This window comes from Oenanthe melanoleuca, chromosome 1A, assembly GCF_029582105.1.
Source record: "Oenanthe melanoleuca isolate GR-GAL-2019-014 chromosome 1A, OMel1.0, whole genome shotgun sequence".
In the NCBI taxonomy this organism is placed as follows: domain Eukaryota; kingdom Metazoa; phylum Chordata; class Aves; order Passeriformes; family Muscicapidae; genus Oenanthe; species Oenanthe melanoleuca.
In genome coordinates, this window is record NC_079334.1 from 23,002,407 (window position 1) to 23,014,785 (window position 12,379).

A 12,379-nucleotide genomic window follows, 5' to 3' on the forward strand; every position below is an offset into this window, starting at 1 on the left:
CTTCTATATGGATGATCCATGTTTTAATGATGGTGTATGTTAACATGTTCGCATTTCTTCTAATGCAATGTTGCAGTGAGCCAGGTGTTAAAGTACCATTAAGCTTCATATATCAAACACCAGTAGCAGATTAGTAACTTTTGAAGGTAATTACTGTGGTCTAAGTGTGTTAGCATTCAAAATGATTAGCAGGAAGCACTGAATGTGAAGTGTGATTTAGCAGGGGGATTATGTTAGTAAGTTTTCACTTCTCCTGTAACTAACAGAAAACCAGTCAGGACCATGTGATGGTAATAACATTGAAATGCTCCATCTAGATGCTGCTGAAAAGCTTCAAGGAAATACTGAGTAGGCTAGGAGATGGTTCGCATAATTTGGTGGTGATTTTTATATATCAAGACTATGCTTTCGCAAAATTGAGGGAAAAAAAATAGAAATAGGTTCAAGTGAAAATTTAGTTACATCACAATGATGCACACTACAAAGTCCTGAAAAAAAACAAAAATTCAGTCAATATTTCATGCGTACCTTATCCTTAAGACTTTTCTCTGTATGATTCAGAAAAATACTCAATGCTTTCTCATTTTAGGATCTGTTTTTTTCTATTTTTTTTCTTTTAAGTTTAATTCACAGATTCTAATGGTTCTTTTAATGCTTTCATGTACTGAAATTAAGATTTGATCTAAGAAGTATATTTTGAGACTAATTTTGCTAAACAATTTGTGCTATTCTATGTGTATTTTGAAAGGCTAGTTTATTCCTAAAAATAATATTAAAGTGTTAGCAGCTGAATTGCATTTTTATTAAAAGAAATTAAAGGTTTAATTAATCTGTTCCTAGTGAGTAAAATTTTCCCCAATGCTATTTGTCCAAAGTGCTTATAATGAAGCCAGACAGAGAGGTGACTCAGCTTTCCTTTCATTTGTAGTAGTGATTACATTTCTGTCACACCTCAAATGGTCTCTGAGATTTCTTTTTTTATAACACAGCTTCCACCACTGTTAGCAGTAGTGACTAGTGACTAATTGCGTGGATTTCGAGGACTGGATTGTGGAACTCTCCTTAAAATAACTATTAGTGAAAGAAAATAAGTGCTGATGGTCTGTTTACAGTAGTGTTGGTGCTGCTGCTGATTGTTTGGGACATTGGTGTTAAAAGCAATAGTTGTGACAAAACATCAGATTTATCAGTCTTAAGCTGGGCATAGGAAGTAGATGGCTACAACCTGCAGAAAGCAGCGTTTGACCTTGGCTGGTCCCCACCAGAGTGTCTGGTCAGGGGCCAGATAAAGCTTTGGTGTTGTGTCTGCTTGAGATGCTAGTCAGTGAAAAATGTAGTCTTCATCTCCTGGCTGGCTGGAGTCCATGTGGGTTTCTTGTTTGTTTGGGGATTTTTAATTGCTGCTTTGTTTGGTTGGTTTGGGGTTTTGTTGACCTTTTTGTTGTTGTTGTTTTGTTTGTTTGGGGTGGTTGCTTGTTTTGGTTTTAAATTGGGAAAAAAAACAGCTTTGAAAAGGAACTCTGGAATCACTAGGAAAAGATGGTGATGGCAGCTCTCTGATGAAGTTGCATTAGTACATTTCTTTGTACTGGTGAAGAAAAAAGACAGTTTAAAATTAATAGCTTTTCAAAACATGTAACGAATTTCTCACAAATATCTATAGTTTTTCCTGAGAAAATGCTTGGTTTCTCTTAAGCTCAGTTCAGCTTTGGTAGGCTAGGACAGCTAATGCAAGAGTTAAATCTTGTTAGGAAAATGTGCTTTCTGACATCGGGATTCAGGAAAGGTGAGACTTTTGCCCTTGAAACTTTCTGACTCTTCAGAGTGTTGCTGACTTTATCTAGGAGATAAAGTTTACTCATTAATCAAAACCATTAGGGTCTCATTGAAGATATTTTTAGAAAGAGTAGTATGAAACCGTAGCAACAGGTGTTGCACTTCTGGAGAAAAAATATATAATAGTTTATTGCTTTGAAGCTCATGATAAATTTCCTTTTCTAAAAGTTAAGTATTGAGTGTCTAATACTGAATAGATTTTCTTAAGTGAAATAGATTGTCTTTTATTATTGAGAACACTTAATATATTAGTTTGTGTTGAAATTTGGATATTAACACATGCCTGGATTTTTAGAGAAAAAGGCTTTGAAATAATAAAATACAGAGTTCAACAACTGGCAGTTTCTTTAAAAAAAAAAAAAAAAAGAAGAAGAAAATTCTATTGAATTCCTCCCCTGCTGTTTCAGGGTCTATTTCTGGTTCCTGCTTCCAGCTGCCAGAATCTTGAAGCTTTCTCCATTGCTTGCCAGGAGAAACAGGTGTGGAGTGCGCTTCCTTTGATTCCTGCTCTTGGAATCAATGGCTCCCTCTGCAGTCCTCTTAAGAGAAGCTGAAGTGTTTCAAGTCCTCTGCCATTCCACCTTTTCTCCTTTCCATGGGAGCAGTAGAACAGATCCAAGAGTTCTGTCTTAGCTCCACCTTCTATTCTTTTTCTCCCCATTGAGGACAGCTGTGTGTCCTACGTATGCTGTGAGTAAAGAGAAGCTTGAGGCTCAGATATGCTGTGGTGAGGCTGCTGGGTGCTGTGGATGGCTGGAATTTAGCAAGGACTCTGGGCTCCAGCTTTCTTCTCAGAAAGGTTCAAAGACTGCTGAACAGGATAGGGTGATGACAGAATGAAGGGAAGCTGAGAGACTTGTGGGGAAAAAATGTGCATAGGAATTGTATAAGAACTGTGGGTGGAGGAGAAAAAGAGTATTTTCAGCTAACTGTGGTTCTTATGTGCTGTTTCTCGCTTCAATTCATCCTCAGATAGTCACTTAATCAAAAACTTAAAATACCACATTTTCATTCTTTCTATGACGTCATTACTGTCATTGGGAAAACAAGACCTAAAGATTTTAATTTTGAAGTATTTTTTCATCTTAAAATTAATTAATAGATAGCTGGGCCTAACAACAAACTTTATGAATATATAAAGCAATGCTTTGGAATTTTATTGGTGTTTTGCTTGCTCATTGTTTTCAGAAGGCTCTTTGTCAGATATATCTCTTTAAATTTAGATGAACTACCCAATAAAGTGACTTTTAAATGTTGCAGAAAGATGGAAATAGATATTACTTTATGAGCTTATTCTAGAAGTTTTAATCTGTTAAATAAGCTGTGTATCACTTTCTAGCAAAAATTTTAAAACTTGCAGAATTCCAAGTGAAAAATACAGGTCATTGACATGAAATTGTTTAACGTATCCAGGCAAAAGAAAGTTAGAGTGAAGGCTCAGCAAAAGGAGGAAGGCAGAAATTATTGCATTGGATCAGGCCTGTTGAATGATCTTATATATAACTTCTCCTTTCACTTTGTCAAAGTAATGAGAGCAAAGAAACAGAAAAGCTTATACTGCTATTGTTTCTAATCCTCCAATACACACATAAATCTTTGTACTCATAGGTACATAAATCATAAAACCTGCAAAAACCTGCGAAATTCAGTGTTGCAATTTGTTTGTTCAAGAATTAATTTTTTTGTCTGCTTAGTAGTACATGTGCTCTGTGTATCCTCTTACAGGTGTTCTTTTGAGAGTGAGTTGGGTTTTTTTAATATTGTAATAGCAAAGGGGTGATGTTTCTTACAATACTGTCACACGGCTTTTTTTATGTATGCCTCTGTGCTGTGTTGTCTTGCATTGAGGGAGATTCACAGGCCAAATGTTGGATTTTACTTATATGAAGTCTCCTCTCTGCCTACACCATTATTTACTCTGAGCTCTCATGTTTTTGGAGTGTTATGGAGGGGGGTTTGAGTCTTCTTTGTCTCTACTCATACACACTCCTATAAAAGAGGGCCTACTATAGATCTGCTGCAGACTTTTCACTATTTCTTTCTTCAGCATGACTTTTTTTTTTTTCTTGGTGATTGTTTTATTTTGGATTGGGGTTTTTTTGTATTTTTTGTTTGTTTGTTTGTTTTGATTATACAACTTTCAAAGATATTTTTCTTAGACTTTTCCAGATCAAAGTGCAGGTTCTCGCTGGATTCAGTAGGTTTTTTTGTCATGTATGTTATCTCCCAATATTAAACTGAATCTGTTCTTGTGTTCATAGGATTGCTGGGAAATTTAGGTTTAGAGGTACCTTCCAAGGTCTTTAGTCTGACCTGCTGCTCCAGGTAGGGTCACCTATGAGGTCAGACCAGGTTGTGAGTGATTTTTACCAAGTCAGTCCATGAAAACCTTGAAGGAAGGAGACTGCAAAACTACTCTAGGCTCTCTCTTCCAGTCCTTGACTGTCCTCATGGTGAAAATAAGTCAGCTTGTATCCATTCTGGACTTCTTTAGTTTGTACATAATCTCACTGCTTCTTGTCCAGTCACAGGGAGCCCCTGTGATGAGCCTGACTGCTGGCTGACCTCCTTGTAGGTACAGACACTTGCTGCTAAGGTCTCCCCAAAGCTATCTCTTCTCCAGGCTGAATCAGCCCAGCTCCCTCTGCCTTTACTCACAGGACAAATGCTCTGGCTCCTTGAGCATCTTGGTGGCTGCTGTGTCAAATTCTGGGTGTACTTCTTGTATTGGGGGGGCCCAAAATGAGGTGCATTAGGCCATGTCTAGAGTAATAAGCACTGAATAGAGGTGGCAATCAGTTCCCTCATCTATTGGCAAGGCTCTCTTTAATAAAGCTTGGGATGCTGGTGACCTTTTCTGACAAAGCACACTGCTGGCTCACAATCAGCTTGCTTTGTGCCAAGACCTTTTCCATGGAACTGCTCCCCAGCCAGTCATCATCCTGTGTGGTTGCCAGGGCCTCTCAGGTGCAAGTGTTATGTGTTTGTCCTGTGAATTCATACAAATCCTGTAGGGATCATTCCTCCAGGTAGTCTAGATTCATCTGAATGGTGGACCTGTCTTTAGACTTGTTGATTGGTCCTCTTTCCCCTAGTTAAACTTCATCTTAAAATTCCTAAAATATACCTTACTGGCCCTTAAAGTCATTGGTATAGATATTTAATGGACTTGTCCTAGAGCAGACTCCTGCAAGCACTTCACTTGATACCATCCTCCAGGTACTTTGTCCTCTGAGCCTGACCAGCCAAATGTTTTCTACAAGTCTAGTTGTTTATCTATTCTAAAAAGAGGGGTTTTTCTAGTTCACTAATAGTCAATTCCTTGACCTTCCCATTACTTTCTTTAGTGTGTTGATGTATTTTGTTATTGGCTTTATTTATCAATGAAACCCTACCAATTAATCTTTATTTTGTATGTTGAATAGTTTCTGTGTCCCTGAGTACTTCCTCACCCAGTGATTAATTTTTTTGGTGAACTTCTCGTGGAATGTCTGTGCCATTGTAAAGTATCTTCTACAGTTTTTTATAATGCAGATTTTTGTAATTTCAGGTACTTCTGTCTACTGTCTGAAGTACAGGAAACTGATTTAACATTTCTTAAAGCAGATGGGGTTCTCTAGTTGTTTTACAAGAGACTGTGCCTGGACCGACAATCTTGTTCTTAGCTCAGGTCCTTTGTGTTTTGTCATTATTTGCCCACTTCTCTTTGAAATGAAACTTTGATAAGCATGCTGGAACTGGGATGTCATTAGTGTTCTTCATGTAAAATTCATAATAAAGCAACAGTTTTATCAGCAGTACTTCAGTGATTGCTTTGTTCTGGTGGTGGTCTACAAGATGTTTCAGTTACCAGATTACTTGATTATCATCTAATAAACTAATTCCCCATTCCTACATTTTTGTTGAATTTAAAATCATTGCCTTTTACACTTCCTTTTTTTTTTTTTAATTTTTATGATCCCTTCTTTTCTACAGCTTCATTACATTGAATTTCTGTTTCATATGGGAGTTTTGTTAGTTTAGCACTCTATATGCTGTATGCAGTGCTTCTTTACTCCCAAAGGCTGTATTTCATCTTCCCAGTACCAGGCCACAAACTGTTCCCTTGCCTACCATTCCTGTGAATTGTACTTGTCTCATACCATCAACAGGCTAAAATACCTCCTGTGTAAAGAGTAATCCTTAAACATTTACTCGAGTTACAGAACCATGCTGTTTTGCAGTGCAGCCACAAATCTGTAGCTATTTTACCCGTTGACACACTTAGTATTTCAGCATTTTCAACAACAGAATTAAGTGGAATGGATATCTTTCTCTTTGGCTAGACAGGTGTGAGTCCAGCTGTTAGAGCTCCTGTGAATCAGGTAGGGACTGAAGTACAAATAGATTTGTGTGTCTGATATGGTGGGAATACATGGCTAGAAGTCCACAATGTTTAATAACTGTAAGTAGAAATCTTGTTTTCAAGCATTGCTTTTACATGAAAATACTATTTGGACTGGGAGACATGGGAGTACATGTTTAGAAATGTGAATTTACATATTTTATAGACTGTCTTATGGATGTCATTAGTACCTTACAGTTTACCACTTTCTCAGTTCATTCATGGTTTTGCTTAGGGCTGTGCCTGGACAGTTAAATAGCATAATTTCTTGTATCCTTGTTAGATGTCAATATGCAGATTTCAGGGATTTGAAAGTATTTTTGACTTGACAAAAGTCGTAATGCACAAATGAGTAAGCTTAACCCCTTTGGGGGGAGGGCAGGGGCACAAGGAGAAGTGGCTGATGGATTTTGGTTTGGTTTGGGGGGTTCTGCCCCTTCAAAGACTGACTAAGCTGTGTTATCTTAATTGGCTGAATAGTGCTTCTCTCCTCTTTCCAGTTTAATGTAGTGGCATGGATTTGTGTGTGATTGTGATTCAGTTCTTTGTCGTGTGACTTATTGAGTATTGCAGTGTAACCTGTTTGCTGGCTTCACGTGAAGTAGAGCATTGCTAACTGTATCTGGATGTTTATATAAAACTCGAATTGCATGTGTTGAATTTTTATATTAAGAGAAGAATGTTTTGCTACCTGTGCAAGAACTTCTGCTTGAATTAAGTGATTAAATGAAGAGCACATAATTAATGAATGAGCAAATATGTAATTCTTCTCTCTCTCCAAAGAAATTACTGAAAATCTATGCTAAAACTGGTATTTTAAAAGCAAACAATTAAACATAAAACTTCCTTGCTGCCCTTGGAATCTTCTAACAAGAGAGCCAAAGGAAATGCCTACCTTATGTTGTCATTGGAACAGCATCTATTTGAGGTTTCCTTAGGCCTCTTTTTTACCCTGCTAACTAAGCTGCGTGTGCGGTGAAAGTCTTTCTTCAAAGAAAAGTTCTTTGTCACAAGAAGTACTCTGCTTTGCAGCAATTTCTTTCTGTGCTTAGTAAGTTTCTTCTAAAATTTTAATTTTAATTTTGTCGTAGAGATGTTGATAAACCTTTTTTAAATTCCTGCTTTATATTCCTGGAGGGAAGAAGTGGTAGAAATAATACTTAGAATACTAGGGAAGCCCTTAACAGAGCAGAACTTAAAACATATGTACCTTGACTGATAGTATTCTGCTATAGCTATTAAACCATGCTTTTTCCCTTGCAAGATTTTTCAGAAATTTGTGCTATGAAATGATACCATAGCAATGGGGTTGGAGATGTACATATGTTGCTAAGAAACTACATGATCTGTTCTGGACCAGCCACTGTGATAAAGTGGCTGTTTTGAGTTGTTGCATATGAAAAGGGCCACATTAGGTGATGTGCATTTTGCTCCACCGATTTCTGACCTGCAATGCTTGCCTTTGCAGATGGAACATGAGGATTTTGTAATGGAGGGGCATGGCAAGACTCCACCTCCTGGTGAAGAAAACAAACAGTGAGTCACGCGTTTATTTAAAAAGGGCCTTACGGATAGTAAATGGTGTGAAGCACTCTCATTTAAACGTGTTTGGGAGCATTGGTTGGTTGCTTAGTGCTCACCCTTTTGGTTCCTTAAATATTCATACACATATATATATATATATAGTAGTGGATGGTGGCTGAAAAAAAAAGGCAGGATGTTGATTTGCCTTAAATGTAAAAGCATAGAAATATGCATTGCCATTTCAAAACATTAATCAGAAATTGTTATTTAAGGGCTAATCATTCTGGAAGCTTGGCACTGATGTGTTGAGTTTGTACATGAAGTTTTTATACAACTGCTCTTCATTGAAGTAATATGAAATATGAAAGAACCAGGGCCTTCCTTTTGGTGTGCATATGGCAGATTGTCCCCTTTGAGCCTTTTTTCTTTAGAATGCATTTTAATAAAGGATCAAAAATTGCAAACAAAATGCTCTTTTGAGGATGAACAATGTAAGATGCTGGTACACAGAGCTTTAGGGAAAGCAGCTTGATCAGAGAAGAAAATGACTGATTTCTGTTAGGCAAAGGCTTTTTCGTATGATTTCAGACTGAAATCCAGTACTGCTTGGACTTTTTCCCTAGGTTTTTGTTTGGAGGAAGAACAGAGCCTTGTCCTAGAAGTACTTCAGTGATGGTTGTTCTGTATTCTTTTCATTAGTTAACGCAATGGTAATTCAATTTTTGATACAATAATTAGTTTTTTTCTTTTCCTGTCATTTGGAGCAAGCAAAAAGATGGCCTTTGGAAAATCTAGACCACAGAACTCTTTTTTTGCTAAGCCTAATTGGATGTCTCCTCATGAGAATTTCTTGTTGATCGGCACTACACTTGTTGCAGAAAGGCTGGGATGTGACTTGAGGTGAAGATCTACTTTTCCTCCTAGATAAGCTGGCAACTGTAAATGCACTGCATCTGTGACAGTGAGAAACCATTCCTGAGGTAGGCAAGTTGAGGTCAGCAAAGTGTAGTGCTGAACATGCACATTCTTTCCATCATGGACCTGAGCCAAACTTCTCAAAGTAATTGTTATTTCTATCTATTCAGACTAAGCAACTAACTGTGATACCAAGAGATACAGAAGTTGTTGAAGTAGAAACTTTCAGAAAGTTCCAGAAGAAAAATCAGTGCAGAAATAAAAAGCAGGAGTTAGATTTCTGCCTCTCTTGAATTGTTTCTTTATATATCTAGTAGTTTAATGAAATACATTATTATAGTGAGTAATATGAGTAATGTCATTTGTCATAGCCTTGTGTTTGTTAGGTGTCTTATTTTAAGTGCAAGTGAAAACTAGAATTTCTTTATAGTTGTTCTGATTTTTAATTGGAGCTTTTCAAGTGGCTTAAAACATTATCTCTCTTCTCAAAATCTCTGGTTATTAGAGTATGAGATTAGTGGTAGGCGGTATTTTTGGTTTTTAACTAATAAATTGTGTTCAGGTGGCGTCTGAAACCTTGACATACAGATTCTGCTGTAGGAGTATCATTCTTAATAATATTTTGATTGAAGTCTAAAGGTGCAATTTTATGCAACAGGAGTTGAAGGTAGTTGTTTTATGCAACTTGTAGCGTAATGCGAGCAAGATACAATTGTGGGTATTGTGGGTATTGCTCTGAAATTTAAATCAATTGCTTGAATCTTTTTCTACCCACAGTATCAAATTTTCAGCTAACTAACAAAATTGACTGCTTTGACTGAGTTTACTTCTTGTCATAAGAGAAGGAAGAAAAAATCTGAGATTACTTCTTTGTATTACTTACTTGCAGTGGGGATTAGCTGGACATCAACATACTGGGCTGGGATTTTTAAAGAGCAGAGAGGAACTCTGGAGCATCTGAAAGAAGAGAAGCTTTGACTATTTAGCCTTTAATAAGAAAACTTGGGGGAGGATATTATTGAGGATATTATTATCCATGTATATAGATACCTGATGAGGAGACTAAGGAAGACTGAGCCAAATTCTTCGCAGTGGTGCCTGATGGAGAGACAAGAAGCCATTGGCATAAGCTGAAATACAGGAAACTCCACTCAAACACAAAGGAAAAGAATTTTCTTTTCTTACTATTAAATGTGGTCGTACCTTTGGAAGAGGTTATCCAGTTGTGCCTTCATAGCCCTTTAAGTGACTCAAAACTCAGCTGGCACAACCCCAATACTGCTTCAGCCTGCTCTAGTAAACCATGCTTTGAACAAAGGGATGGGATTGATGACCTCTGAGATCCCATCCATCTGCAGTGATTCTGTGATTTCGTGTACCTGCATCTACTGTTGTCCTCCTAGTTGGTTTGAAATAAGATTGGAGCTTGTTAGTGAAAGGTAGTGAATGGATGTAGTCAGATGTTCTCTACAGAAATAGTTACAGCACTGAAGATGCTTCCTTCCCTTTCCAGCTGTTGTTAGACTTAGAATTTACTTTCTCTATAGCTATGTAGATGGAATGCTTTTTCTTTGACTGCTTCTAATTTACTTTCCTGAAAAGTTGGCCATTGTAATTTATTTGCCTTTCGTTAGGCAGCCTGAACTGGGTTGCGCTGCTCTGAGATTGCAGAGGAAGTGTTCAGAAGATACAGTTTCAGCAAGGGAGTGAACTTGCACCAGTGTTCCTGAGAAGTCTGCCATTGTTGACCTCCTCTGCAAATTTCTTAGTATTTATCTGCATTAATCTTTACTGGACAATGAAGGAACAGAAGTAAAAAGATACTTCTAGAGACTTTCAGTGGATGCAATAGTTCTTACCTAGCGCTGGTTTTATGTGAGATTTCTTTTGCTAAAGTATAGCTTCAAAACCAAATGCAAGGAGCCAGCATCCTTGGATGATTTCTGGCACTTTATGAAACAGATTATTTCCCCTGTTTAAAACTTGGGGATAAAAACTTGGCATTTTTGCCTTCTAGTATTAAGCAAACACACACACACAAAATGCAAACAAACTCAGCAACAACAAGCAGCCTTGCTGCAGTACTGTGAGTCTTTTTTTCTGCTGTACTGAACAGAACAGCATACTAAAGTTACAGCATTTTAAGATTTGTAATTTAACTGTAGGTGATACCTGAAAAGTGCTGTCTTCTGATACCTGTCACATTTATGGGAAGGAATTAACTGGTTAAACTGTATACAAGGTCTTCAGAAAACTTCAACTAATCATTTACAACATGGATGTAATTTATTTCAATTTTAGCTAATTATGAGGAAGTTACCCATTCAAGACCCTTAGTACAAGTGAGAAATGGAACAGGCAGAGTCATCTCAGTCCTGTGAAAGATCTGCAGTTTATGTGCAGTGCATGTGTAACAAAGGTGTCATGGTTGTGCAGCAGTGGAGTGATTAATGCTAAAAACTGAGCCTGCTTGGACTGCTAGAGCTGATCATGGCCATCTTAGACCATGCTCCTCCTCTGGCTGAGGGCCAGTGACTCCTTGATAAATTGTTACTTCTCAGGTTTTATGTATTCTGTAACCTTTTCACTTCTTAGCTCTCTGCCATGGGATATAACTGTGTTTTTCACCTGGTCAGGTTATTTTTTATGTGGTTAATATGTTTGGTAAGAAACCAGTTTCCTTCCTTCCCTGCCAATGGAGAAAGATGTCATTATGCTTAATTACAGATGAACATTTTGTTAGAGGTATTCTGTCATATTTTCATCCATTACAAAGAGATTGACCTGAACTGGCATGCTTAGGGAGTAAATATTATCTCTCCCCACAAAATACTTATATTTTACATGATAGCAGCCTATTGTGCCCTTATCAGTGGTAATAGGGCTTTTGCTTTGTTACTGCTGGAGCAAAGATTAGGAAGCAAATGTGTTCCAATAGCTTTCCAAAACAGTCAAATTTGTGTTGATGAGCACGGAGCAGGGACAGGGGCAGGAAAAAGAATTCTGCTGAAGTCCTTAAATTGAGGTTCTGCTCCTAGCTGTAGCAGCATTAATTAGCAACTGTGCCTGTGCTAATAAATTACCACGTGCTGTCACAACCAGAAATGTATGTGTGAAATCTATGAGTGAAAGGGACTGGATAATGAAAAACTACTCATTTTTGTAAGATAAATGTAAATGTTTTACTTTTCCTAGCTGACACATGGAGAGGTCTGTTTGACAGTAACTGTTCAGACAAAAAGTGAGCCAAGTTCATACTCACATTTAGTAGGATGGTAAGCCAAGCTGCTACTGCTGTTTGAAGTACCTCAGCTGGCTATTCCCCACCTGCAGTTTTGTAGTAATGGGAGAGAAAAGTCTTCAGCTATCTTGACAATTTGTACATTTGGAAGTGATTCATACTGTAAGAAAGGTATCAAAACAGGATCATATCTGTAATTTAGAAAGTGTCACCAGTTAGACCTACTGAATAGGCTTTTCCCTGGATTGATAGGTTAATGTACAGATTCTGAGGCAAGTGTTTTTAATTATGCCCTCCAAAATTGCAGTAATGCCAGGATGAGATTGGAACCACTAAGCATCACAAAATTGTTTAACATTTGGTAATAGTATCTTATTTTTCTTTGACATTTCAGCAGTAATGTTCAATGTCTTCCTGGATTTGTGTGATGCTACAGTTAAAAGAAAGTAGTAGCTAAATTGTCCTAACCTGGAAACAGG

The 12,379-nt window shown here is 37.5% G+C and overlaps 1 protein-coding gene across 6 annotated transcripts in view; it reads left to right on the top strand.

Annotated features, from left to right (window-relative positions):
* The window catches only part of TNRC6B (trinucleotide repeat containing adaptor 6B), a 131,284-nt gene that overhangs the window by 27,801 nt on the left and 91,104 nt on the right, over window positions 1-12,379 (top strand). For 4 of the 6 annotated variants that reach the window (XM_056481798.1, XM_056481805.1, XM_056481796.1 and 1 more), the window contains exon 4: window positions 7,689-7,756. The exons of the other annotated variants lie outside the window; for them this stretch is intronic. In XM_056481798.1, coding sequence (XP_056337773.1) covers window positions 7,689-7,756 — 68 coding nt within the window. The remainder of the gene's footprint in view (window positions 1-7,688; window positions 7,757-12,379) is intronic. 6 annotated transcript variants of the gene reach the window in all.